This window comes from Lepidothrix coronata, unplaced genomic scaffold (genome assembly GCF_001604755.1).
Source record: "Lepidothrix coronata isolate B3197 unplaced genomic scaffold, Lepidothrix_coronata-1.0 Scaffold123, whole genome shotgun sequence".
NCBI classification, from domain to species: Eukaryota; Metazoa; Chordata; class Aves; order Passeriformes; family Pipridae; genus Lepidothrix; species Lepidothrix coronata.
The window spans coordinates 2453382-2477834 of record NW_016690303.1 but is presented as its reverse complement, the minus strand read 5'-3'; the positions used below and the strand labels follow the sequence as shown (position 1 = coordinate 2477834).

Here is a 24453-nt window from a genome sequence, read left to right as displayed (position 1 = left end):
AGGAACCAAAGCAGCTTCTGCAGTTCTAGCCCCCGAGGGAGCACTGACAAGCAGGATGTGATCACCAGAGCTGGGATTTGGTTAGGAAAGTGGTGATAACCACACCACTTTATTAGCAAAAGAAAAGTGACCCTCAGGCTCTACACAATAGATGTATCACTCTTACTGTTAAGTAATTAAATAGGTGCCTTATCCAGCCTCCCAGTTCACACACAAACTCAGTTTCTAAATGTTAATGCAGAGCTGCTTTACTCTGTACTGGAGCAGTACCAACTGGACTATCCTATATCTGTAAATGTCCAACCAACACAAGACATCGTCCAGATCTGTCTGGACAACATTCCTGAGCCCAAGAGAAACAAGGACAGATCTGGCAAAATACAGACATGCTGTAGTCTATTCTCAGAGACATGAAGATTTTAAAAAAAAAAAGCTTGTAAAAAGGCAAGTGAAATATTTTCATGCAATGTTCTCAGGTCTAGAAAGAGAAAGTAACATATATCCCATAGCAGTTTAACAGCATGAGAAAGGCATGCCTCAGAGGTGGGCACAGTAAAACAACAGACACTGACCTGCAAAGTCAGCCTCCTTCCACTTCTTTTGCTGGAACCAACACACGAATAATGAAGGAATTAGAGAGCAGGAGGAGGATAGGGAGAGTCAGAAGGGACAAACATGCACAGGCATGCTCTGTATGTCAGAACTATGACTCTGTCTGAGATGGGTGTACATACAAGTGAAAGTTCCTGCCAATCAATTTGAGAAAAATCCTGAACCATAGCACTGATTATTGTGGACTCATTGTTACCCTCTTCTTCTTTCCTTTTTTTTAACCCAACAACCCAAAAACCCAGAACCTCTCACATTTGTTCCTTGCAGGACAAAAAATGAATTATTGACATTTTAAAGTTTTGTGAGAAATAAAGCTACTGTTTTCCAGACAGTTATACCACAAAGATCCTGCAGTGCATATTGGGCTGCATTTAAAACATGAACCCAGCGTTCTTAATTCTCTTCCTCCACCTCCACCCAGTCAAATCACATTTACCCTGAGACTGATACCTCACTAGCTTTGTTCCAATCTGATGTCTGATTTCCTGCCTTTCCTCTTCAGATGTACGCTGCAAGATGTTTTTGTCCTCTAATTCTTTCTTAGATGGTCTGTTGCCAAGTTTGATAGCAAGAGTATCTCTACGACGGATTTTACTTGCCAAAGAGCCTGAGGAAAGGAAGAGTAGGGTAGATTTAGTTCATTTATGCTTAGGTTACAGACGCAAACTCTGAGTAAAAACTTTAATACCTCCCCAAAGCGACCTTGTTCCCACATGCAGAAGAGGAATTTTAATTAACATCAAAAGAAAAATTTTAGCTCAGTTCTCAAAAATAAAAAGCTAAAAGGCTTGGAGGAAAAAGCTACCAGCCAAATTGATACAAACATCACTTGTCATCTGTGAAGTGATAGGATAAAAATGACAAATCTACACTTAAGTGTCTTTGAAGTCTAATACATTACAGATTGGCTTATTTATCTACTTAGTATATTTAGCAACCTGCTGCTCTTTCTTCAGCCTTAAATGGTTTAGTCTTATTCTATCATCATTTCCCTCATTCTTTCAATTTTTTTTTCCAATCAATTACCCCTGTCATCTTAAACTTATTTATAAATTAAAACAAAAAAATACAGCTTAGAGAAGTGCTCTGAGTGCTTGTAAAGTAACCTAGGCAGGAACCCCAACACATTGAAGCAATCTGTTTATCCATAAAACTGACACAGTAGGGACAAGGGCCTTGCAGCTTGGTCAGCATTAGCTCCAGCCAGCTGTGGAAGAAAGGGTATTTTTCACACCCTTTATAGTCTTTCCCTTGTGTCTTGACATTCTGACCAAGGTGGGCTACATATGTCCTAGGCTGGCAGATTTTCACCATGTAAGGCAGTTTGGTAAGACCGCAGGCTCTCAGCTCACTTCTCATAAGACATCATGCTGCTGCCTGAATACATGAATTTTTGGTTTCTATCACACTGGATTTTATTCAAACCCAACAAAGAACTGCAGAAGACTTCAGCCTCTTGAGCTACCTGGCACTTCACCTTCTGCCGCACCAATGGCCAAGATAAAAAACACACGTTCATTTTCGCTCACCCCACTTTGGTACACAGCACTTTGGTGTTCAGGACTTCTTCCCTGAGCACAGAGAAGCGCCTCCTCCAGAGCACCTGTGGGCAAGGCTCTCAAGCAATGGTTCAGTAGTGATTTTATACTGACATATGGCCACCCTGCAGGGAGTAGAGATAGGGCTGCCTGCCTCTCCATCCCAACAGCCTGCTGCTGCCACCTCTTTGCCCAAGCAAAGGAGTAGCCATTGGGTGAGCTGGATCAGGGAACCACCAGTTATATTGAAAATCAGCTCAACAACAGCCACTGCTGCAAAAATGAATTTGAGTGCTGGCCTAAGGGAAGAGTGAACAGCTGGGAGCAGGGATTAGGGAGAATGGGGGTAGGACAACCCCTTCAGCAGCTGCAGGGCTTCTGCACAATTAGGGTGATGATAGAGTCATGACCTCAGATGAAATTTTACAACTTAGATGTAAACTACTGTGATCTGCTCTGTCTGCTAAGGTCGCTCCAATGCTTAAAACATCCTGATCAAAAAGGAACAAATGACTTTCAGACAGTGAAGCTGACAACTGATGGGCTTCCTCTGTCATCCACCACACATGTAACTCACACAAGGAATTTGTGACAGAGGTGAGCCAAATCAGCGGTTTGTGATGCCCTAACATGGAGGCCTTGTTCCACCCTCATGTTCTTCTGAACCTACTCCTCCCACCTCTACTCCCATCTGTGCACTGCTCTCATCCATGCACAGGCCCCAGCAGGTTTCTGATCACAATTGTCTGGGAGAAGCAGGACACTCATTTCTCAGTAGTGACAAAATACTAAATCCCCTAAAACCAGCCCCTGCAGTCATCTCTCTCTTTGCTTCACACCAGCATGGGTCAGGCATGCTCACATAACGCAATCTGCAAAAGGTAGCCTGCAGCTAAGAAGCTAAGCAGGATGCTTACTTTCAGCGCTTGCATTCTCATCATCATCGTCGTCATCATCATCTGTGTACAGTATCGGCCCATCTGAGTCTGAGTCACTGCCATGGCTCTCTCTGCTACTTTCACTCTCATGAGGGGCACCACTGTCAGCAGCCTCCTCCACTGGTTCAGAGTGTGCCTGGTTTGGAGCCTCCACTTCTTGGTCTCCTTTCATAGCCAAGCTGTTAATTTGTAAGCAGACACGGTGATACATTAACGCAAGCAGAAAAGAACACAAATGGGAGACAGATTGTATAAGCAAGTATGAAAAGTTCTGTTATTCAAACTAATACCTTTCTAAAAAATGTACATATGTAAAACATTTATAACGTATGCAGATGTGTGTATGTATCTATGTTAGGAAAAAGGATTCAAACAATCTGGAATCATGTGCTGCAAAGACTACATAAAGACAAATCCTAATTGTTTTTTATTTCTTGTGGGATGGGACCAACAGTGCATAATAAAGAGAGAAAACCAGTTCATAAAGTTGGGGGTAAGAGGAGCGAGTTGGAGAGCAGATGGGAGTGCAAAGCTTCCTTTTCTGGAAGCCTAACCCTATTTATTGTAAATACAGTTTCACTGCAGTTGAGTCCAAAATGTTCATGACCATCACTGACAACCACGGAAATTGGCAGCAGACTGCCCTTTGCCTTGGGAAAATCTTCGTGTAAAAGAAGGGTAGAGCAAGGGGAGATGTAGCACAGGAATGTAATCCTGACACAGATGTACCAGCAAGAATTTAAAGGAAGGTCTCTAGGCTACTGGTATCTAGACTAAACTCTATCGGGTTTATATAAAAGATGCTGGTTCTTGAGGCAGGGAAAAGATAAATCATTAAGCCAGTTCCATTTTGCTGCCAACTATTTTGCTTAAAAAGTGTAATTATGACCTTTCTCTTGACTAGTTTTTACAGTACCTGAGATTTATACAAGCTACTAGGCAGTGACAGACCAAAGACCCACTAATTGGAGCCTGAAACTCGTTTTCAAGCGTGCAAGTAAATTCAGCCATTGAATTTAGAGCTTTAGCACCAAGATATTTAATGACATCCACAAAAAAAAAAAGTAAACCCCCTTATAATTCAGCATAATTTCTTCTTTGCCTTTATGAGAGAGAAACAGAAGTGTCACCAGCTACTAGCTCAACTGCTGACAGCAGTGTCAGCCAAACAATGATGTAAGAGGCAGGTTGTGAGCAATGACCTTCTGGGGAAACATGAGGTACTGCAGGTGAATGGCTCAAAGGCACTGGAAAGGAACAAATTGTGCTGGGATGCAACGCAAACTATTACCAGTCAGCAGAAGAAACAGAAGAGATTCCTGTGTGCCTACAGCATCCCTTGCAAAGAAACGTGGCTTCCTTAGCTGTGGGTCTTACCACTCACCCAGGACAGCAATACTGTCTTACCTTTCTGTGTCTTCTCCACTAGCATCTGGACCTCTGCCTAGGGCCGTACTGCTCAGACTCTCATCTGTGCCATGCTCAGTCTGGAGAAGAGTTTTAGTATCTGATCCAGGGCTGCATGGCCCTGCCACACAGCTGTCTGACACATCCTGGGCATCTGAGGAGACAGCAGGCTGACCAGGTGCAGCAGGGAAAGGAGGTGGAAGTGGAGGTGGAGGAGGAGGGGCAACGGTGGGAGGAGGGGGGACAACAAGCTTGCTCGATTGGTCTGTGTCCTCCATTTCAAAAGTTACTATGGAAGGTTGCTCAGCCTTGGGTTTTTCTGTCTTCACTTCCAAACTGTTGGCTGTGGCACCTGAGGGGGAAGAAGCAGCCCCATCTGGTGCTGTTCGTGGGGTCGACTGTTTCCCGGGTTTTTTCTTGCCCCTGGGAGTCCCTGATGTGCCCAATTTGCTGGAAGTCTCCTTAGAGGCTTTGGGGTGAGATGATGTGGACAAAGGAGATGGTGATGAAGACTTGGAGTCTGGTGGTTTTCTTGCATGAGAGGAACCAGCTAAATAAGAAAAGAAAAAGGATTTTACAGTCTTGCAATTGTATGATTTTGGCATCGTATTTCCTGCATGGATTGATTTGTGCTGGTATTTAAAAAATGAAAAAATTACACTTGATACTTCTACAGTCCTTCATCTAAACGCTTAAGATAAGTAAATGTTGCAGTTCCAATTTCACCTTTGCAGTGGGAAAAACTGAAATGATGAACAGCTGAAAAAATCAGCCTTACAAACCGGTGAGAGTTTGTTTTGAGCAGTCTGCGTTGGCTCACTACAACTTCCCTGGACATAATCTAAAAAGTCCACTACCTATTCCAAAATTGTGCAGTGTCCTATTTAAAAAAAAAAACGCTCCCTGACAGAGAAAACTGCTTGACCTTTTCTAGCACATGAATTTTGGGTCTGAACAGTGGGAAAACCCTATGATTCTCCTTATGCTTTTTTTCCTCAGACATATGAGGACTGTTACAGGTATCAATTAATTACCTTTCACAATGTTATTGCAACTGGTGTGCTCCTACTTAATGGCAAACAGCAGAGGGACAGCAAAACCATGTACTTTTAAGTCCAGCTGGATATATCCATAAAACAGAGGCAGAAACCACCAATCTCACTCTGCACAGATGACCTTCAGAAGGGAGAAGGCACTGAAGGCCTCCTGTAGGTACTGGAGGTCTTTGTCTTACCAGTGATCAGCTTGGGCAGTATTGAAACTGTTGTGAAACAAGGTTTTGACACTAGCTGTACAAGCTGGCCAGTGATGCTGCTGTTTAACCCTGCAATACTTACCATACTGAAACATATATGTATAATGCCCAAGTTCACAAGAGATTTCAGCTAGCCTGCTTGCTCATGTGCATTCCATCCTCTGAGCTGGGAGCTTCAAACTTCTGAATTTCATTTAAAAAGCAATAAAAATGATAACTGTCTTATGGTTCAGTCCTTTTCATCAAAATGCATCTAACTCAAACAATTCTGCAGTAGTAAAAATGCATTAACCTCCAGAGAACAAATGAAAGCATTATAAAGCTACACAGCAGCCTTGCAGCTAAGCTTACTGAGTAAAACAGAAAGCTGTAACAGAAATCTGCTGGAAGGCCTACTTTACTTACAAGCAATTAAATAAAAACAAAACCCTGGCAGATTAGGAGAGAATCAAAATACAGATACTGGCCATAGTAAGTTCATGATATAAAAATAGCTTTCACAGTGAGACTTTTCTCAATCTCCAAGACGGAAAGTAATTCAAAAGACACATTATACCATTCTCTTTTGTAGCTGAGTGTTATGGTTTATAAACACTTAGCGTTCTTTAAGGCTTTCAGTACATCTGGAAAAATCCATAAAAACTTTAGGCAAATCACTGTTCCTCTTCCCGCTGCAAGGTGACTGTAAAGGGCAGCATCCCGAATCTACTGATACTGCACTAATCTTCCACATCAGGTACAAATCACTGACTTAACATACAAGCAAAACAAAATGAAGCAGAGAAATTGTATAGGCAGTAGTTCATAATTGCAGTGGAAAGAGATGTTGGTTCCAACCTGCATATTATTTAGCAGAAACCTTACTGAGAAAGTGGATGGTTGCAAGAAAAGGCTCTGGTTCTGATCCAGCAAAGCACTTCAGTGCAGGCTGGAGGTCAACAGAACCATTTACATGCTTACACTTAAAAACTGCAGCATAATACAAATATACAGCCACACAATTGTTGCTGGGAAAATGTCAAAAGATGTTTCCATTGTAAAAATCCTTACATTATTCTCAGAACCTTTCTGGACCTGCAATTAGATACAGAAACTTGAAAGATTTCTCCCACTGAAAACCCCCCTACGCTTCCACATGGGTCAAAAGTGCTATTGCCATTGTTGCTTTTGACTGGGCTGGCTGACAATTTTCTGTCATGCTTCTTTTTAAGTAGAAGATTTGAATTTTGATTAAATAAAAAATTTCATGGCTTTTATTTGCCTTTTGGCACATGTCCATGCCTGCATTTAAGTCCCATTTTCCCAGTTCCACTATTTCAGTTTGGAAACCTACTGTGTTGCCCTCAGGAGAGCCATGGCTCAGGTTGTTACTCATATTCCTCCTCTCCTTCACAGGACTGGATCACTGGCTGCATCATATGGGCACTTTCACAGGGATCTGACAAACCTCTTCTACTAATACTGTTCCAAATCAGGTATATTTATTAAGTATTGCCCCATTTTGAATGAACACAATATATTTTTAATGTCAGAAGAAACTATCAGTAGAATAAGGGATATGTGTACATATTTTACATCTGTACGGTCACAAGCATTGCATGACATTTCAGCAGGGCTACTAAAAGACAAATCTGGAATCTGTACGCATTTTAATTTAAAAAGTCAGATACCTGACAGCTTGTTACCACCCATTTGTATAAACATTGCTTTATGCGATGGATTGTTTTATTTCTGAAAGGTCTGCTGTTCATTCACTTAGGAAGAGCTGAGTTTTCCAGTTGCATGTGAAATAAAAGCAGCAAGTTCTGGATTTTCAAAATGTTTATTCTTGTAGTCATCTGATGTAGAAGGGACAGTTAATACCAAGTTAATGGATATTTTATGGAAAAGTTATTATTGTAACTCTAGAAGTCTTGCAATGTTTTCAAACAGTCCTCTTCTGTATGCTTCAAATACAAAACGTGCCAAAATGCACAAGCTATGAAGCAGCATATTTGCAGAGAAAACTAGAGGGACTGAAGGACTTTCAAAGACGAACAGAGGATTGAAAACACAAGGCTTGTATAAGTTTGCTAATGCGTATATGGAGTCCATTCATCACAATACCACTTGAGTTCAAATTACATCTGGATGTTTTCATTTTGGTTATTGTCTACATTGCAACCATTCAAACTCTAGATCAGAACCTTAAGAACACCTACCTATAATCTTTAATCTAGCATCACTGCCAACTTTTAGTTCAAAAGTGTGATGGTAAATACATGTGGGATGTGGCTGATGATTGACATTTTCCATTTCCAGTGTGTATTTAGAATCACAGCAAGCCATCAGCTAGCTCAGGAAGACCTGTTCATTTCTAATGGTTATAATTCTTTTCTTTTTCCTTTTTTTTTGAGCTAAACCAACTGCTACTTAACAGTCTTTTAAGATGTCTTAATGGTTTTGTCCTTTACCTCTTTGTGATCTTGTAATATTGTCAAATTAATTGGAATAGCTGATATGTCCAGCAGAAAGTTATAGCAACACCAAAGTAGTTTTACTTTGGAGCAACTCATGTGACAAAGAAGTCACCTTTTTTCCTACTTGCTCTTCAGCAGTTCTCTGGGTCATTTTGTTGCCAGCTTTCACACTTGAACTGAAAATTCAATATTGTCCCTGATAGGCTTTGTGTTGTGCATACATTCATTAAACAGCGCAGTGATCTGTCTGGGGTTGTCTGGGGTTTTTGTAGACAGCAGAATCAGAGCTCAGTGGGAAGCTAGCTAAACATCCATGGCATGCTCTTTAGTAACATAACAAAGGCAGGAGTTATCATAAGACCAAGCCAAGCATCCCCATGCACATGCACCCACCATAACTGGCACTGCATGGGCAGTACTCACCAGCTTCTTGATTTGCCCTGTGACCTGTTGGCTTGGGCGGCGGGAGAGGAGGCTGCTTAGCAGGACCCTTTCCCTTTTTTTTAGCATGAGGTGCTTCATTACCCTTATGGCTGGTGGTTGTGGAAGCAGCAATGGCATTTTTTGGTGGCAGTAGAGCTTTTTTAGATTTAGGCTTAGGCTTGGGTAGTGGTGGAGCATGGGATGTTGGTATTTCTGGGCAGTGACCAGTAGTGCTCTCTATGGATAAGAAAGTGAACAGAAGCCAACTGACACAGACATACACCATGTAAATTCAACAGCAAGCCCCAAAACAGTGACTACTTGTGTTGCTTGAGCTCTTGGGAATCAGGAGAGACTTAATCTTCTGCCTCTTAAGGAAGTATTATCTCAGAAAAAAATACTGTCTGTCTCAGTTCAAGTCCTTCTCACAGAAGATATTTACCTGGAACTTCTTTCAGTTTCATTTATTCTGGACCTCCAAGGATCATCTTTACATCCATTATCCTAAACCAGACTGCTGGCTGCAAACTAAACATGGGAAATGCCATTTACTCCTCTAACAAATTTCCTTGGCTTCTTTCCAACCCTACCCACCCCAAGATCAACAGGCTATAAAACTCAGATTCCTGTGAATCTGAATGTGAACATGGCCATTCTGTCAGCCATGGGTTCAAATATGGCTACACAGCTGAAATTTTCCCCTGAATCAACCCATTCTTCTAAGCTGCAGATTGCTTGCTGTTAGCAACTTATTTTGGGTAACTTCTTCAGGGTATTTCTACTCTTCAGAAACAGATGAAGCTAAATCAGATAAGATATCATTTGGCATGGGAATGCTCTCCTCTCCTGCAAGTTCTTTGGGTACTGTTATATGACTGCACTTTCAAGAATCAACAGTTCATTAGTCAACAGGAATTTGGACTTTATCTACATTGTGTTGTGCAATAGGAATGGCTCTGTAGAGTGAAAGAGGTAGCACTCAGGATTCAATGTCCACAATGTGCATTCCAGGAGACTTGACTTTGTACTGTCTTCGGGCTAGTTCTGTAGATTGCATGACTGGTGGTAGTGGGAGCAAAAATTCCTGAGTGCATCTTTTGGCTTAGTTTCCTCCAAAAGGAACCTGGTTTATGTGCTCTGCAAACCAAAGAAGGGTAAGTGGGGATGACTAGGAAATTCACTTCAAAATGCATGCCTAATGCCAGCTGTAATGTTAATGTAGGTAAGCCGTTTATAGTCAAACATAAAATTTTGCACATAATCATTGTGGTTGTAAGACTATGTGTCCCCACATGGGAATCTTTATCTATTCAATTACACTAATTCTGTGCCCATTCAGTCTCAAGATAGCCTTCCCAAACCTTTATGAAAAGGTATGTTATAAAAGCAAGAGCATACCATCAGAATCATACCCGATTTATTTGTATGTTACTAAAACCTAAAATGGTTGGGGAAGAAAGGAGACAAAATAAATGGACATTCCCATCTCTCTTCCTTCCCATGTAAAAGATTCCCAAGAGATAAGCAGCACATTTTAATTTTAAGATTAGTAGATGAAAAACAAATAATGTGTTGGACAACAAAGACATTTCTTCACCTCAGAAACAAAGCCTTTCCAACCTCTAGCTTAAGGCTTGTTAACACGAACTCAGTGCATTGCCTGCATTATTAGCAGCAACTTGCATGTCTCTTCATGAACTGAAGGAATTAACATTAACTGTCCAGTGTCTTCCTCCTTTATTTCCAGCCTGTTATAGACTAATATGTTTTTGCTAAAGTTTTGAAAGAACCATTTCACAGCGACCTTTTACAGCTTTCAAACAAATTCTTTCAAGCACAGATTCTTATACTGTCTCTTAGTTTTTCAGAGAAAGACTCTGGATGGAGAAAGAAACATGCTTATTTGTTACATTTTGGTCTCTTCTTTTATAGCAAAAATGTCTCCTTGTGAAATTCTACCTACCTTCATTTGAAGTTGAAAAGCTGATTTAATTCTGAAAAAGCAGGACATTTTAAAAATTTGAATTCCATTAATAACAAACATGACAAGAGAAGATACATCTTTGTATTTTGAAGATCTTGAAGGACATGATGATCCAAAATAATTTTAAGTGTAAACAATTCTTTGATATACCTTTTACTTATGGATCCAGAATGCTGTAATTTTACCTACTAATATGAAAAAATTTAAAACTTGTGTACTTGTACACCATTACCATGTTTTGTGTCCAGACATAGTAGTAGAGAAAATATGAAAAACAGAATTATAACCCAGTAAAAAGTAATACTCTATGCACCATATTCTAAAGTAATACAGTCAATCTACACTAAACTATATAACTGATTAAATAATGTATATCAGAATTTATCTTCTGATTCAGGAAAAAAAGTACAAAAATACAACAAAATATAAGGCTAAAGCTTTACTTAGTTGCAAATACACACATCTTAGTGACAACCATCTGACAATTTTGGATTTTTCTTTAAAGAAATAACTAAGAACTACAAATGAAAACAAAAATTAGAACAGTTCATTCTCATCAAAGTTCTTGCTTGCAGACTTCAGTTGTGATTAAAATTGGCAATTTATATAACATTGATTTTAACAGAAATGCATTGCCATCACTGGGATATCATCTTTACCTAGGACAGTTCTTTTCATACTGTTATGTACATTGTACTGAAGACTGGCAGACTCCGGCACAGCAGCATCCTATCTCCTCAGATAGTTACAGCTCTCATGAGTCTTGACCGTCCCTTGATTAACTAATGCCCTGTCTTGGCCTTGATGAGTGAATCTTCTTTTTGCTCATAGCCAGGATGAAAGCTGTGGCAAAGACAATTGCCTTTGACTGTACCATTCTTCTTGGCATCTTATTAGCTTTACTGTTTTTATCTTTGTTAGCTTCATCTTTTTTTTCTCAGTGTCACTCTGATCTTGACCAAACTATTGTTTCTCGTTTAGCTGAGATACGGATTTCCAGTTCCTACCTGACCAGTCCATTATACCAGCTTTTGCCAATGACAAGCCAAGTTTTGAAGCAGACACTTTTCACTCTTTTTCTTCTCTTGCCCCTCAGGCTTTTGTGAATATTCACTGACTGTCCTCCCTCAAACTCCCCTCTACTGTGATGCCAAAGCTGACAACATTTAGGCTGCCAGTACTGTGCTTGTTTTCCTGGTCTGGTGTCCTCTGGTTTTTCAGTGCCTAACCATAGTGTCCTTTCTTTTACTGCAAGTCCATTGGAAACTTTTGTGGTTTCCTGCATCTATGTAAGACATTATAATAAATTTCTGATATATACAGAAACAAATAGTAATAGTAATACAAATAACTAATAACAACAATAGTGATTTGATCTTGAACAGTGACGGGGATGGTCTGATGTCTGTAAATGGCTACAGACACAATTATGTTGTAATTGTACCTCCCTAACATGATTCTGCTTGAATATGGACCCATGGTCTTCATGCCTGCTCTTTCTTTTGCCAAAACAAGGAGGCATCTGAATCAGTTCAGACCTCTCTATTTGTTCAGTCCAATCCCCCAGATACCTCAGTACCAGCTGCAATGTATTTTTATTGCTGTTTCATTTCTCAGTGTAGACATCTGTTCATTAAGAACTGACCTTTTAAGAAAAGGTCTCCAAAACACATCAAAGAGGATTTCTGCACTGCTGTCTTGATCAAGACATCTGCTGTAAAAGCAACCCACCTATAATTTACTCTTTTATCAGGAAAGCAAAGCAAATGTTAGTATCTCATTAAACATTTGGATCAATAATATGTTTATGTTTAGAATACATTTTCCCAAAGGTCAGATTTTCAAGAGACTCATTTGGAGACCAGATTTTCTTGATCCCAGAAATTGTGATTTGGGCCAGACTCTTAAGAAAGTTCTATTCTCATGTGAACACTTAAATGATGGTCAGAGTTACAAAGTTCTCAGTATATAACAGCTCTTGTGGGGACTCACCAAGTCTCAATGACTTTCAGAGAGATGCCATATGCACTGAAAATCGGATTTTTGCAAACTAGAAGTGGGACCTTTTGCAAACTCTGGACCAAGTGGACCAATGAAGATCCTGGGCATAGTTTCAGAAGCTAGGTTGTAAAATACAAGACTTTTTTCTTTACTTTTGTGAACTTCTAAGGAACAGAAGGCCAAAGCTTTTCTACCTGAGGATTTTGTCATACAGTACTGGTATTTTTGTTTCTCCAGCTAGAGCAGTATCATGAAGCTACCTCACAGCAAACCCATAGTGCTGAAGCACAAGCATATGATCTACATCAACTGCAAAGCACCCTTCTCCTGGAAGAGGAACAGAACTCAGTGGAGCAAAACTATGTAGAATGAAAATTGGAAATAATGTATGATTTGTTGTCTTTCACGGGATGACTCCCTGCACAATGAAACTCAGTAAGAGTTTTCCAAATCATGATTCTCCTTTCCAGACTATGCAGAGAGCTGTGTTTTGATTCACCAAAACCCAGGAAGCTGTCATTCAGAAACATAGGACACAGAGCAAGACAAGATGTCTTTTGTCACTTTTTTGGACTCATTGATTGTGCTGATGCAGGTGGTCAGCTCAGACAAATCCTTTCATAAACTTAGATTCAACCAGCTCAATTTTTTGTTCCTATTACTGCTGCTAAAATTCTGTTCAAGAAAAGACCCATTCTAATTGTTAGAAAGCTTCCTTTAATTTCCAGTCTAACTGTATTTCAAGCCACAGTTTATTCCTTTCTACTTGTGCCAGCATTGTCCTTTAGCCATGTTCTCTCCTGGCTATATACCAGCTTGCTACATTCATCAAATGCACTCAGGCTCTCTCAGGCTCCGTTTTGCTAGACTGAACAAGAACAGCTGTCTCATGATGCTGTTTGCAGTTCTCTCTGCAGTTTTGAATTCATCTTTCTTGAAGATGGATGAGCAGATCTGCACGTCTACAAACTTCTAGAACTTACTGACTGTTTTCGACAGCACTGTGCACAAAAGGTCTTGTAACAGAGACAGTGTAGAAAACAGGAGAGGGGAGAAAGGGACAGGTATAACATCTGACCTAAAGCCACCATGTTTAGGTGTTTTGCATTGGTTTCTAAATAAAATAGGGAAAGAACCCAACTGACTGTCATTTTACAGTGTTAACTACCCAACCTATGTGTTAGAAGTAAGCTGTTAAAAAAAGAGAGAACACCTAAAATGTATTCACTGTCAGCTGCATACTTTTACCATTTCTTGATCTATGGGAGACTTGGAAGGTGAGAGGTATGTATATTTCTATATTCCCTTATACTTTCTGTAAAGATATACCCAAATAATTGAATAGTTAGTTCATTAAAATAATGTATATAGTCTTAATTCTGGAGCCACATAAGGATATCTTTCTTATTAAAAAAAAAAAAAAAGTTGCTTTACGAGTCAGGAGCTTCCTCTGGCACTCAACTTTTGTGGGTGAAAGCCCATGCCTCTCACATCAGCCTACTAGCATGAGCCAGCCCAGCTGACTTAATAGACAGGCTCTGCCCAAATACAGCTTTATATAGAGTAGCTTTCCTTTTAAGAAGACTTGGATTCAACCTCATTTACACAGTTCAGGTGATGAATCGAAGATATACTATTCTTAGAAGAACTGGTTTTAGCCAGCAAATAACTCTGCTGGAGTGAGAGATTCTTAGGGAGTCAGGCAAAAAACCCTACAACCTTTTATGTATGCTGCTTATATCAATGATCTACAGAGCTCAGGAGTGTAGGAAGCCAGCTAGGCACACGAGGGAGGAAAGTCTGCCTCATCTCTCACAGTGACTGGTTTGCAGGATTAATCTGAGACAAAGCAGGCTCTTGTCTGAGACCCTGGGAGATAAGGGTTACTATCTTAAATTCAACAAGTTTTGTTCTCCTTTGGGGAAAAAAAAGAAAAGACCTCTGAGAAAAGGAATCTAAAAAATTTGACTTTCAAGATCATTCCTTAGTAGACAAACTAAAGTGTTAGTCAGCAATGATACATGCTCATAAGACCAGAGTTTGTACCTCCAACCTTCTTTTTTGGTTACCCATAAGGAAAAGAAAAGTTTAAGATTTAAGGAGAGCAGACAAAAATATAGAGAAAGGAACCTCTGAGCCCAACATACTGGAACATTTGCCAGCTCTCATATGAGAGTTCTCCTGTGGGGAAAAAAAATTATGCGCAGGTAGCCCACAAATTCATTTGGAAGCAGGACTACAAACTGTTTCCTTCCCTTAAAGATATGAGAAAACCTGAGAGGATCAATTTGCTATAAACGGTCCAGAACATTCCAGAAGCTTATGCTCCATGTCACCCATGACACCTACAACATAGCTGTGGCTTCCCGAAATGCAATTATTTAGCAAAGCAGTACCTAATACACCTGACTGATGGTATGCAAAACAAAACTTACTACTTTTTTCCAACCATCTTGCTAATGGTTACTGAACCTTTCACTTCTTCAAGCCCAAGTTAACAATGCAATGTGGAAGCATCTACCAGAACTGTTAAAAGAGCTAGCTTGCTGTGATAAAAATGAGTAAGACACAAGTTTAAAAACTGAACTCAGCTACAAATCCAGGGTTCTCTAGTACATCTGTGTTCCAGAGACATCTTGGGAGGGCAGAAAGGAGAAAAGCAGCTCTGACATAGTGCCAGGAGGCTTTACAAGGAGCAGCATGCATGCTGTATCACCGTGCTATGCCCCTATACCTAGGGAGGCAAACAGTGAATATTTTGACACCTATTCTACTGATATGGCTTTTGGTCTTCTCCAACACTGCTGTAGGGGGCAGGAGGCAAAGAGACTCCTTGGATCCCCTTTGTGATGCTTATATCACACCTGGAACCTGGAGCTCTGGGGACTGCTGGGGCTGCTGTAGGCTGGTGCAATGGGTCAGGAGCCCTGACACAGTGGTACAGTTCAGACTGCTGCCCAGACAACCAGGATGTTCTTTTATATGCTACCTGTCTACTTGCTGCTCTGTATCCCTTGCAAGACTCACAGATAATAGCTACAGTTTAGCTCTTTATTTTCTGCAAAAGATGCTAGCAATTTTTCTTAGTCAAAACAAAAGAATTTAGAAGTCAGCCTAGCACAAACATAATGTGAATAAATAATCTCAGAAAAAAAATTCTCTGATTTCTCATCGACAAAGCTTTACCAATCAATTACCTCTTTTATGTAAAACTGTCACTAGTTTCTTATCATTCTGCCATAAAGGAAAAAATTTCTTTTAAATGCCCTCCTTGGATGACTGTCATCATTACTATAAATAGCAACAGTTACACTATTAAATTCCCAAAGGGAATTTTTCACCAAATACAAAAGGCACCTGTGAGCTGACAGGCAGCAGGTGGGTACACAGTTTATGAAACTGCCTAGCAGCAGAGGGAACAGCTTTCAGGGGTTGTCTTCTTTACTTGCTTCTGCTTAACTCATTTTTATATTGCATGGCTGAGCCTATTGTTTGCCCTGTTGATAATGTATTCCCATAGCTCATGCTGAAATAACTTTGTTCCTTTAACTTCTTTTAATTCCTAACATATTCCACATTGTACAGCATGTTGCTGCCAATTCTCACCATATTATCACAATTTGCCTATATTGCTTGTTCTTTTTAAGATTCTGGCTCCAGCAGTCATCATATATGGCAGAAGGGCATTTTCAAGACCCACTTGAACAAGAGAGCAAGTAAAAAGCACCATCATTTCATAAGAGCATTATAAAATAACTTCCTAAGTTTCAGGGGCCGAGATGAATTTTTGGAACCCTTTGATTCAGTCAGAGTTGGAACAGCAGCACAGTGTGCTACTAAACAGCAGGAGTTAATCCTGTTTTCAGGTCTTACAAACGTGTATATATCTTCCTTCAAGATTTACACATTAGAGTTAATGACTTTAAGAAACCTAACATTAGGCTTACTAAAGATGAAGTCCTTGCAGCCACTACTCATGATTGTCAGCTAGTATTCACTCCTATCTCAGTTCTCATGATGGAGGGTTGTGATCTGAAGCACCAGCATGTTTTATGGTCTTAGCAGAAGACAGTGAGTTAGGTATGTGTGTTTCAGCTCTGATTTTGATGCTCTGTGAGCATAAGCAAACCTGTACCTGCCATTGGGTGTGTGTATAATGCATACCTACTGCATCTGCCATAAAAAAATCACCCAGGACTAATCTGCAGGTGAGACATATCTGTGAGATGGAGTGGGCCTTACTCTTACATCGAGTTTAACAGGCTGGCTCACCTTCTTGCTTAATGTGCTATAAAGTAAAGAATAACTGAAGTGTATTCACAATGACTACCTGCTGAGTTGTACTGGGTCTCCACAGTGTAACACGGTTTCTGATGTGTGGAATTGCTCCTTAAACACGAAAGTATACTTGAAGTGTTTTGCATCTTCTGTATGCTCAGATTGACATTCTATGAAGCCTAGAATACCAGGTTGGCTCATTTTTTGTTTTCCTTCTCCCTCCTCCGTATATTCTTCATTTTCTGAGAGGGACTGGAGTGATTGCTACACATTCTTCTGTATTGAGTCTAATCCTGTACAGCAATCATTTTTAATTTCTCTCTGTAAGGTCAACACAACGTATAAGGAGTGCAGAGTCTAATTTGAAATAGATATTGAACCTTTCCTGCTTCATTGGAGTTCTGCATTCTGCAAAGTCAGCTAGAGGGGATTTCAACATAGTTAAAAACACGTATTTCTCAAATAAACTGTACCTTAGAAAAACTTCCAAAACTGAACATTTCCAAAAGGCTGTATTTAATGGTGCATAAAATAATAAGTGGTCTGATCTAACCTCAAAGTTAAATTGAACCATTTTAAAGGAGTTTTCCATGGCTTTTATAACTCTTTTCCCTGACCCAATACACATCTGGTTCTAGTTGGCACCAAAAGATAGATGTATTTAAATGTCATGACAAAGGCTAATCTTGTATTTCTGTCTTTTTGGGAGACAGGAAGTACGAGAAATCTCATAAGAAAGGCTGTTCTCCTTGGACATCTAGCCACTTTTTACATAGTCAAGTGATTTACGTAGCTCAAAGAGGAATTCAAATTTTTGTGTTAGCCGAACCAATCCTCTCAACCTCCAGAGGCTCATTCATCACTAGGTAGAGTTTAACAGAAGACATTGGAAAGGCTGCTCAGTCTAACAGCCAGCCAAGAAGGTCTTGATCTTTTGCATCCAAGAAGGTCTTGATCTTTTGCTCTTTCCTCGAGGAAAATCCAATAAATGGAATAGTATTTAAAAACACTTTTTGACAGGGAAAATAAGTGGTGCATTATTCAAGATGTTAAAGAAAGAAAGAAAATGAAAGCGGTCCAAAAACTGTGATTCCACACTTATCTTTACATTTCCTTTATGAGTCAAACTCTTGTTACCAAAGTAGATCTGAGTAAAGGTAACAAAATTAACATGGACCCTGGGACTTCTAAATATTTAGCAGTATTTACTACAATTCATCCATAGAAAACCCTGTAGTTATAAAATACATTTTCCATAAATAGCCTAGGTTCAGTTTGAGGTAGTGATATAGCCCCTTGAATGTTTCTGCTGGACTGCAGGTGTTTAAGATTCAATGAAAACCAACAGGAACGAGTTGCGGAAGTTACTTACAAAATTATACATGGTTTTCAAATGGGTTAAACACCTTTGAACGTTCAACCCATGAGCCACTTCTACAATGATATTGCAAGGTGATGCATATGTACTTAGTGTGTTCTTTCATAAGAGGAAAATTTGAAATCAAAGCTTGCCCATGGCTACAAGGAAAGGCTCACACTGAATTTAGAAATCAAACATCCCTGCACGCATTTTCATGCTCAGACCATGTTTCTCTTTATGACCTTTCTATAGGCACAGTAAAAGACATGCCTACCAAGCCTTATTCTCTCAGCGGATTCTGCTGGCATCCTCGAGGCAGAATAGAACTCACAGCATGTACTGGTGCTAATGGAAGAACACACTAATATTTAAAGTAGCCAAAAAAACAATCTGTGAAGAATGCATTAATTTACCTTTTTGATCTTCTTTTTTTCCTTCCAATGATGTTGTTTTCTCTGATAAAGTGCCATTATTTCCACTAGCTTTTACCACATTTTCTTCCTGTATGGTTTCTTCACCAATGGCTATGGTGTGTCCATTTGAAGTTTCAAAATTTACTGTTACATCACCATCTGAAATGAAAATTAAAAAGCTATTGCCTAACTGCTTACTTAGCACCCACTGACAACACATGGCATCCCTCTGCTTTCAAGATCCCGTGGAAGCAAAGCAGAAAGACTTACTGAAATGTGAAAGGCTGTAGATCTGCTCTAAAAAGTAACTGCAAAGAAACTCTATAAGCTTCCATGTTCTTTGGGTGGACATCTCTGCAGTAATGGGCTTGCAAGTCCATGTCGGTTTTCAGGTACAGCTTCGTGGCTGTACACATAAGCATCCTGTTCTCTCCCTTCCAACATGTCCCAAAAATGGACAATTAGGGGGCTGATTTGCAGGACTACCATGGTGCATCCCAGTAGGTAAATCAGCCAGGAATTCAGATAGAAGTTCTCAGAACGTATATGCCCAGTCAATTAACAAAATAGTTCACAAAGACATTATCCACTCTTAAGAATCCAGGTGAAGTCTTTCTGTATCACATATCATACCATTATTAAATTCTGCGAGTTCTTTCCTTGATGATACTTTACTCACTTACCCAGACTACCTCAGTTTGAGGTTTTTTTTTAATCCTGAAAAAAAGTTCTTTCTCTTCCCTATTTGTCTTCATATTCCTGAAAAGTGCTACATACATACCCTTGCTGGCTTATAGCTTTCTCTGTTCCACGCATTTTGAAGTTGCTGCTGATTTTCTTCTCTGGTAATTTCTTTCTACAGGATTCTCTTGCTGTCAATCCCAAAATTATGCAAATCTACAGGGCATCTCTTCTGATTTCTCCATTGATTCTTCACTAACTGTGGTGATTCCACTCCTCTTCCTTGCTGGGTCTTATCAGACTTGGATGTTTGGCACTTCCCTGGTTTGAACAAAATTATGCAGCCCCTTTCCTACCACCCTGGGTGCTCCATGGGTTAAGATGATTGTTTCACTGTAATCCACACACTAACAGCAACCTGATGTGTAAAAGGTAAATTCTTCCTTCCTAACCTTGTCTCTTTCACTATATCTGACAGTTGCACTTACCTTGCTGCAACATTCAGTTTCTTCAGCTTCTCTCTTCCAAATATTCTTAAATTCACTCTCTCCTCTCTGTCTCCACATGTGACACTGCCACCTCTTATTCATGTTTTGGTTCTGCAAACACCTCCTGCCTCCATGTGGCACTTGCCACCTTCCAATTCTTCTTTTTCATCCCATGTGATATACTGTCACTTCTTCACACTTCTTACCTCTCACATTTCAAGACTCCATGTAATTTCCTCATTTAGTTTTCATCTCCATAGTCATTACTTCTAACTACCTTCACACTTCTCAACCACCTTCTTTCCTACCCCTCCATTTTTAGCACCTTAAAACCAACCCCATATTCTTTCAAAATGGTCCTTAAAAATTATAATTTTCATCAGACATGAAGCACAATGTAATGATCAGACCGATATAGGAGGAAGAGGATAAAATTGTTCATCTTTACATCCTTTTCTCACTTTGCTCAATCCCTATAAGGAAATCCAGAGTCCCATCCCCTTTAAGGATGGAAGAGAGAGCCAAGGACACCTGTGACAAAAGTACTCATACTTTTGGCACAAATGATAGGATTTACGTTCAGACTGTAACCAATCCAAGAAGCTAACATATTTCACTAAGTGAAATGCAATTTACAACCTTGCAGTTTATTCCCAATAAATGCAATTTACAACCTTCAATGGACAAAGTCACGCAGCTCCCCAGTAAAGCATGTAGCAAAAACCACAACAAATTCTCAGATGGACAAATTGAGGTATGGAGAGTTTACATGTCTTGTTTTAAGACAAAGACAGCAGAGACAAGTGCAGAAGCCAGCTATGCTGAATGTCATAGTCTGGTAATTAGCCAAACACTGTACAGGCAAGTGATGCCACATGTCAACAAACAAGCCCTTTACTTCTAAGTATCTATGTGCACAATTCAAACCATACACATTGATACTTTCCTGATTCTTCAGATCAGACAGAATAACAGAATTTCTAGGAGAAAAATATTTTGGGAAAACATGGAGTTCTTAGACTCCTTGATAAAATGACAAATGGTTTAATTTTAAGCTACAGAAGATGATTTTACTCACTTGACTTTTATTTAATCTAGATTTATAGAAGATGAAGAATATTAGAAAGAATACCACTAGAAACACAATCTGATGTAGCACAGAGGTATTAACCTTGGCTTACTCATGTTTTTCAAAATACAGATTCTAATACCGGTTACTAAACTTAGAGCATTTTGATACAAGTGATGTTTTCCCCACGGCTTTATGCTTGTGCCATTTGTGAATGTGGTCTGTGTGATAGTGGTGGGATCCATACGATCCCAGCACTGGTACTTTTTGATACCTGAAATGGATTAAAATGGATTATACTGATTTGGGGTCCCAAAGCCTCTAATTTTTCAGCCAAAATTTCTCATTTTATATTTCAGTGGCTTTAGACAGCAGACTTTGACTCAAAAAATCATCACTTCAAAAGAATTCTGGCAAACTAGGAACCACAAAAGTCACATTATTCACAGGGAGTATTAAAATACTTCAGGATATGACAGAAGTCAGCTGCTGTAGTTCTTTGTCAGTTGGCCCAAATCACCTCTCACACTCCTCAGTTTGTCTCCTCATACCTATTTATACTACATGGAAACAATGCAATAGTGGCTTTATCATACGTGTTTAGTGCTTAGTAGCTAAATTCTAGTTAATGTGTTATCATATCACCTTGCTCAGGCATTTCCTTCAGCACTCCCCTTCTTATCAGCTCCTCTCTGCTTTGTCTTGTCGAAATCTTCCTTTCCAACACTAAAGAAAAAGCACAGTTAAGAATAGATTTATTCTCATACTGCTGATGCTTGTGAAAAAAAAATTAGGAAAATATTTTTATTTTATAGAAACCCTGAGAAATCTGTTTCCTCTGATTCTGCAGGAGAAGTGGCCTGGGTTTTCATGGATGATCTCTGAAAATATCATCCCACAATTTCAGGCACAGAAAGTGGGGACTCGTATGATCCAATATCTTCAACTGAGCAAGGCTCCTTGAGGCTTCTTTTACAGTCAATGGAAAAAGGTACTTCCAGAGTGAAATTGAACTCATCCTAGAATAGCCATTTAACATGTAAAAGCACCTCTTTCCCACTGACTGGGCAGACCACCTCAGCTAGAGATACCTCCATCTGCTTTGTAGAAGTTTTGAGTTGGGAGAGACAAATCCTGCTCAGAGCAAGCAGCTCTGAGTAGCCTTTGTGACATGCAAACTGTTTTAAAGGAAAAAAAAACAAACAACAAAAACAATATTTAACAGAAGTCAGAAAGTTATGTTCTAAAAGGAAATAACATCCTCATCAATGCTGGTGGGCTTTCATGGAAAAAAATGCAGCATCCTGTTTTTAGATTAAAAAAGAAAAAGCAGCATACAACACACACACACACACACAAAAGACTGTGACATGAAGCATTTTAATTATTATGTTTATTTCCCACGGGAAAAAATGCTAAATAGTTTTACAGGGAAAAGAATTTATAGATGTCAAAACAGAATAGCTCCACATTGCAGCCCAGCCCCAAACCAATACAGTGATCTGGGAGATCATTGTTAAGATCCATGGGACCATGGTGCATGGCCCACAGAATGTGAGCATCACTTGTAAAATGTCATCTTTGCTGTTAGGAAAAGCTAGTCTCCCATCCTGATTCTGTTTACATTTGGACATCAAAATCCAAGTGACATTTGCAGCTCAAGCTGAGGGCATGTGGTGAAGCTTCAGCCGTGCTGGACTTCATCCTATTAATGCTATGGGATAGGGTTATTTATCTCATCAACTAATTCAAACACTCTCTAGGGTCAGTCTAATTGCTGTATGCAGATTAAATACTGCAAGAAGTATTATCAATCTCATTTGTGCTAGCCCAGTTGGAGTGAATCAGCCATACAGTGAAGTGATGGCTCCTGAGAAAGCAAGGAGAGAGGCAGTTCAGGTCTTCTAAGAAAGCTACCCTCCATGCATGGCAAAACATCTTTCCCAGCAGCAGGTAACTCAGGCTGCTGACATAACCAGGCTGGCTGACCTCATGCACCCGAAGGCATCCCTGCTCGCAGCTTCCCACTCCCCTTCTCTGCCAGGGAAGGGGATGGTTGAACAGAATCACAGAATGGTTTGGGTTGGAAAGAACCTACTTCCAATCCTCCTACCATGGGGAAGGCCACCTTCCACTAGACCAGGCTGCTCAGAGCCCCATCCAACCTGGCCTTGAACAGCTGCAGGGATGGGGCATTTGCAACTTCTTTGGGCAATCTGTTTCAGCACCTCATCACCCTCACAGTAAAGATTTTCTTCCTAATATCTAATCTAAACCTACCTTTCAGTTTAAAGCCATTACCCTTCTCCTACCATTACATGCCCTGGTGGTCTAGTGGTTAGGGTGCAGCACTTTCACCGCTGCGACCCGGGTTCGATTCCCAGCCCCCCGGGCAGATGGAGCTCGTCAGCCCTGTAAGGCAATCCATCTAAGAGAAGGTCACTCTAAACAAACCTACGTCCTGGGGACCTCACTGCCACTGTCCAAGCTTGCTCGGCCCCGGCAGATGAACCTCAGGATTAAAGGGTGGGCTCAGTTCAGCGCACGCTGTGTCTCACCTAAAAAAAAAAATCCACTGCGCAGGCTCGAAGGGTTAATGACCTTTCCCAAATCTTCGCTCGCGAAGACTGGCCATTATAAAAAGTTACTCAGATTCTGCACTTCCCAAATTTATAGCACCAGGTTTATTTCTCACACTACAAAGTTCAGGAATGCAGCAACTGCTCAACATTTCTGTGTCAAAATAGCACCAATTCCTGGCAGAAGAGCTGGAGGCAGTAAACATTTTGACCAGCCCAGTTCAAGCTACTCATGTCTGTGAGATCAAGAGCTCACAAATGCAAACAGTACTGGCTCAAGAATATGTAAGTTGGCATTAAGTCTGTGTCTATATACTCAGGTACTTTGTGAGATCTGCCCATTAAAGGTCAAACCTCTGCCGCATTCAACCTCTGCATTTGACAATATAAAGGAGCCCATGAGTGTGGCTATAAACTTTTGCAGTATAAGCCAGCCTACTTGGGGAGAGTGTGGTAGCAGGAACTCTGATCAGGTTAGACTGCCTTGGGTCCCAAACCTAAATTACTCACAAGTTCTTCCAGTTTTTCCCCACTATTTTTTAAGGTTTATACTTTGCAACTGTGTGTCACACATTGGCACAGGAGCATGCCCTAGTCTTGCAAAGAGTTTTTTTCATGTCAGGGAACGCTCAGTCCCACAAAGACTCTTTTAAAAGACATTGGAAGTCATGAAGACAGAGGACTACATGGGCAGGTATGGATGGAGTGTCTTAGTCTTTCTAGAAAGCAGATGTATTCACAAGCAGAATGAAATCTCCTTAGACAGAGCCCCCAGGGAGGAACACTTTATGCATATACTTTACACTTGTTTTCTTGCTGGCAATATAAAAATTCTTTTATTATTCTTTCAGCATTACAAGTATAATTCAATTACTACTATTTTTTCTCTCTGCTTCCTTTTTAGAACTGTTTTTTGGTGACAATGAAGTTATCTCTCATATACCTATTTGTGGGACAGTCGAATGACT

General features: G+C 40.1%; 1 protein-coding gene across 5 annotated transcripts in view; it reads right to left on the bottom strand.

Moving 5' to 3' along the window:
* Positions 1 to 24453, bottom strand: part of PHACTR2 (phosphatase and actin regulator 2) — a 135926-nt gene that overhangs the window by 20034 nt on the left and 91439 nt on the right. For 4 of the 5 annotated variants that reach the window (XM_017825887.1, XM_017825891.1, XM_017825889.1 and 1 more), the window contains exons 3-8: positions 21552 to 21632; positions 18669 to 18827; positions 8633 to 8869; positions 4496 to 5045; positions 3068 to 3267; positions 1063 to 1219 (exon numbers count right to left, since the gene is read on the bottom strand). In XM_017825887.1, the coding sequence (XP_017681376.1) occupies positions 1063 to 1219; positions 3068 to 3267; positions 4496 to 5045; positions 8633 to 8869; positions 18669 to 18827; positions 21552 to 21632 (1384 nt within the window). The remainder of the gene's footprint in view (positions 1 to 1062; positions 1220 to 3067; positions 3268 to 4495; positions 5046 to 8632; positions 8870 to 18668; positions 18828 to 21551; positions 21633 to 24453) is intronic. The other variant, XM_017825890.1, reaches the window with a different exon arrangement.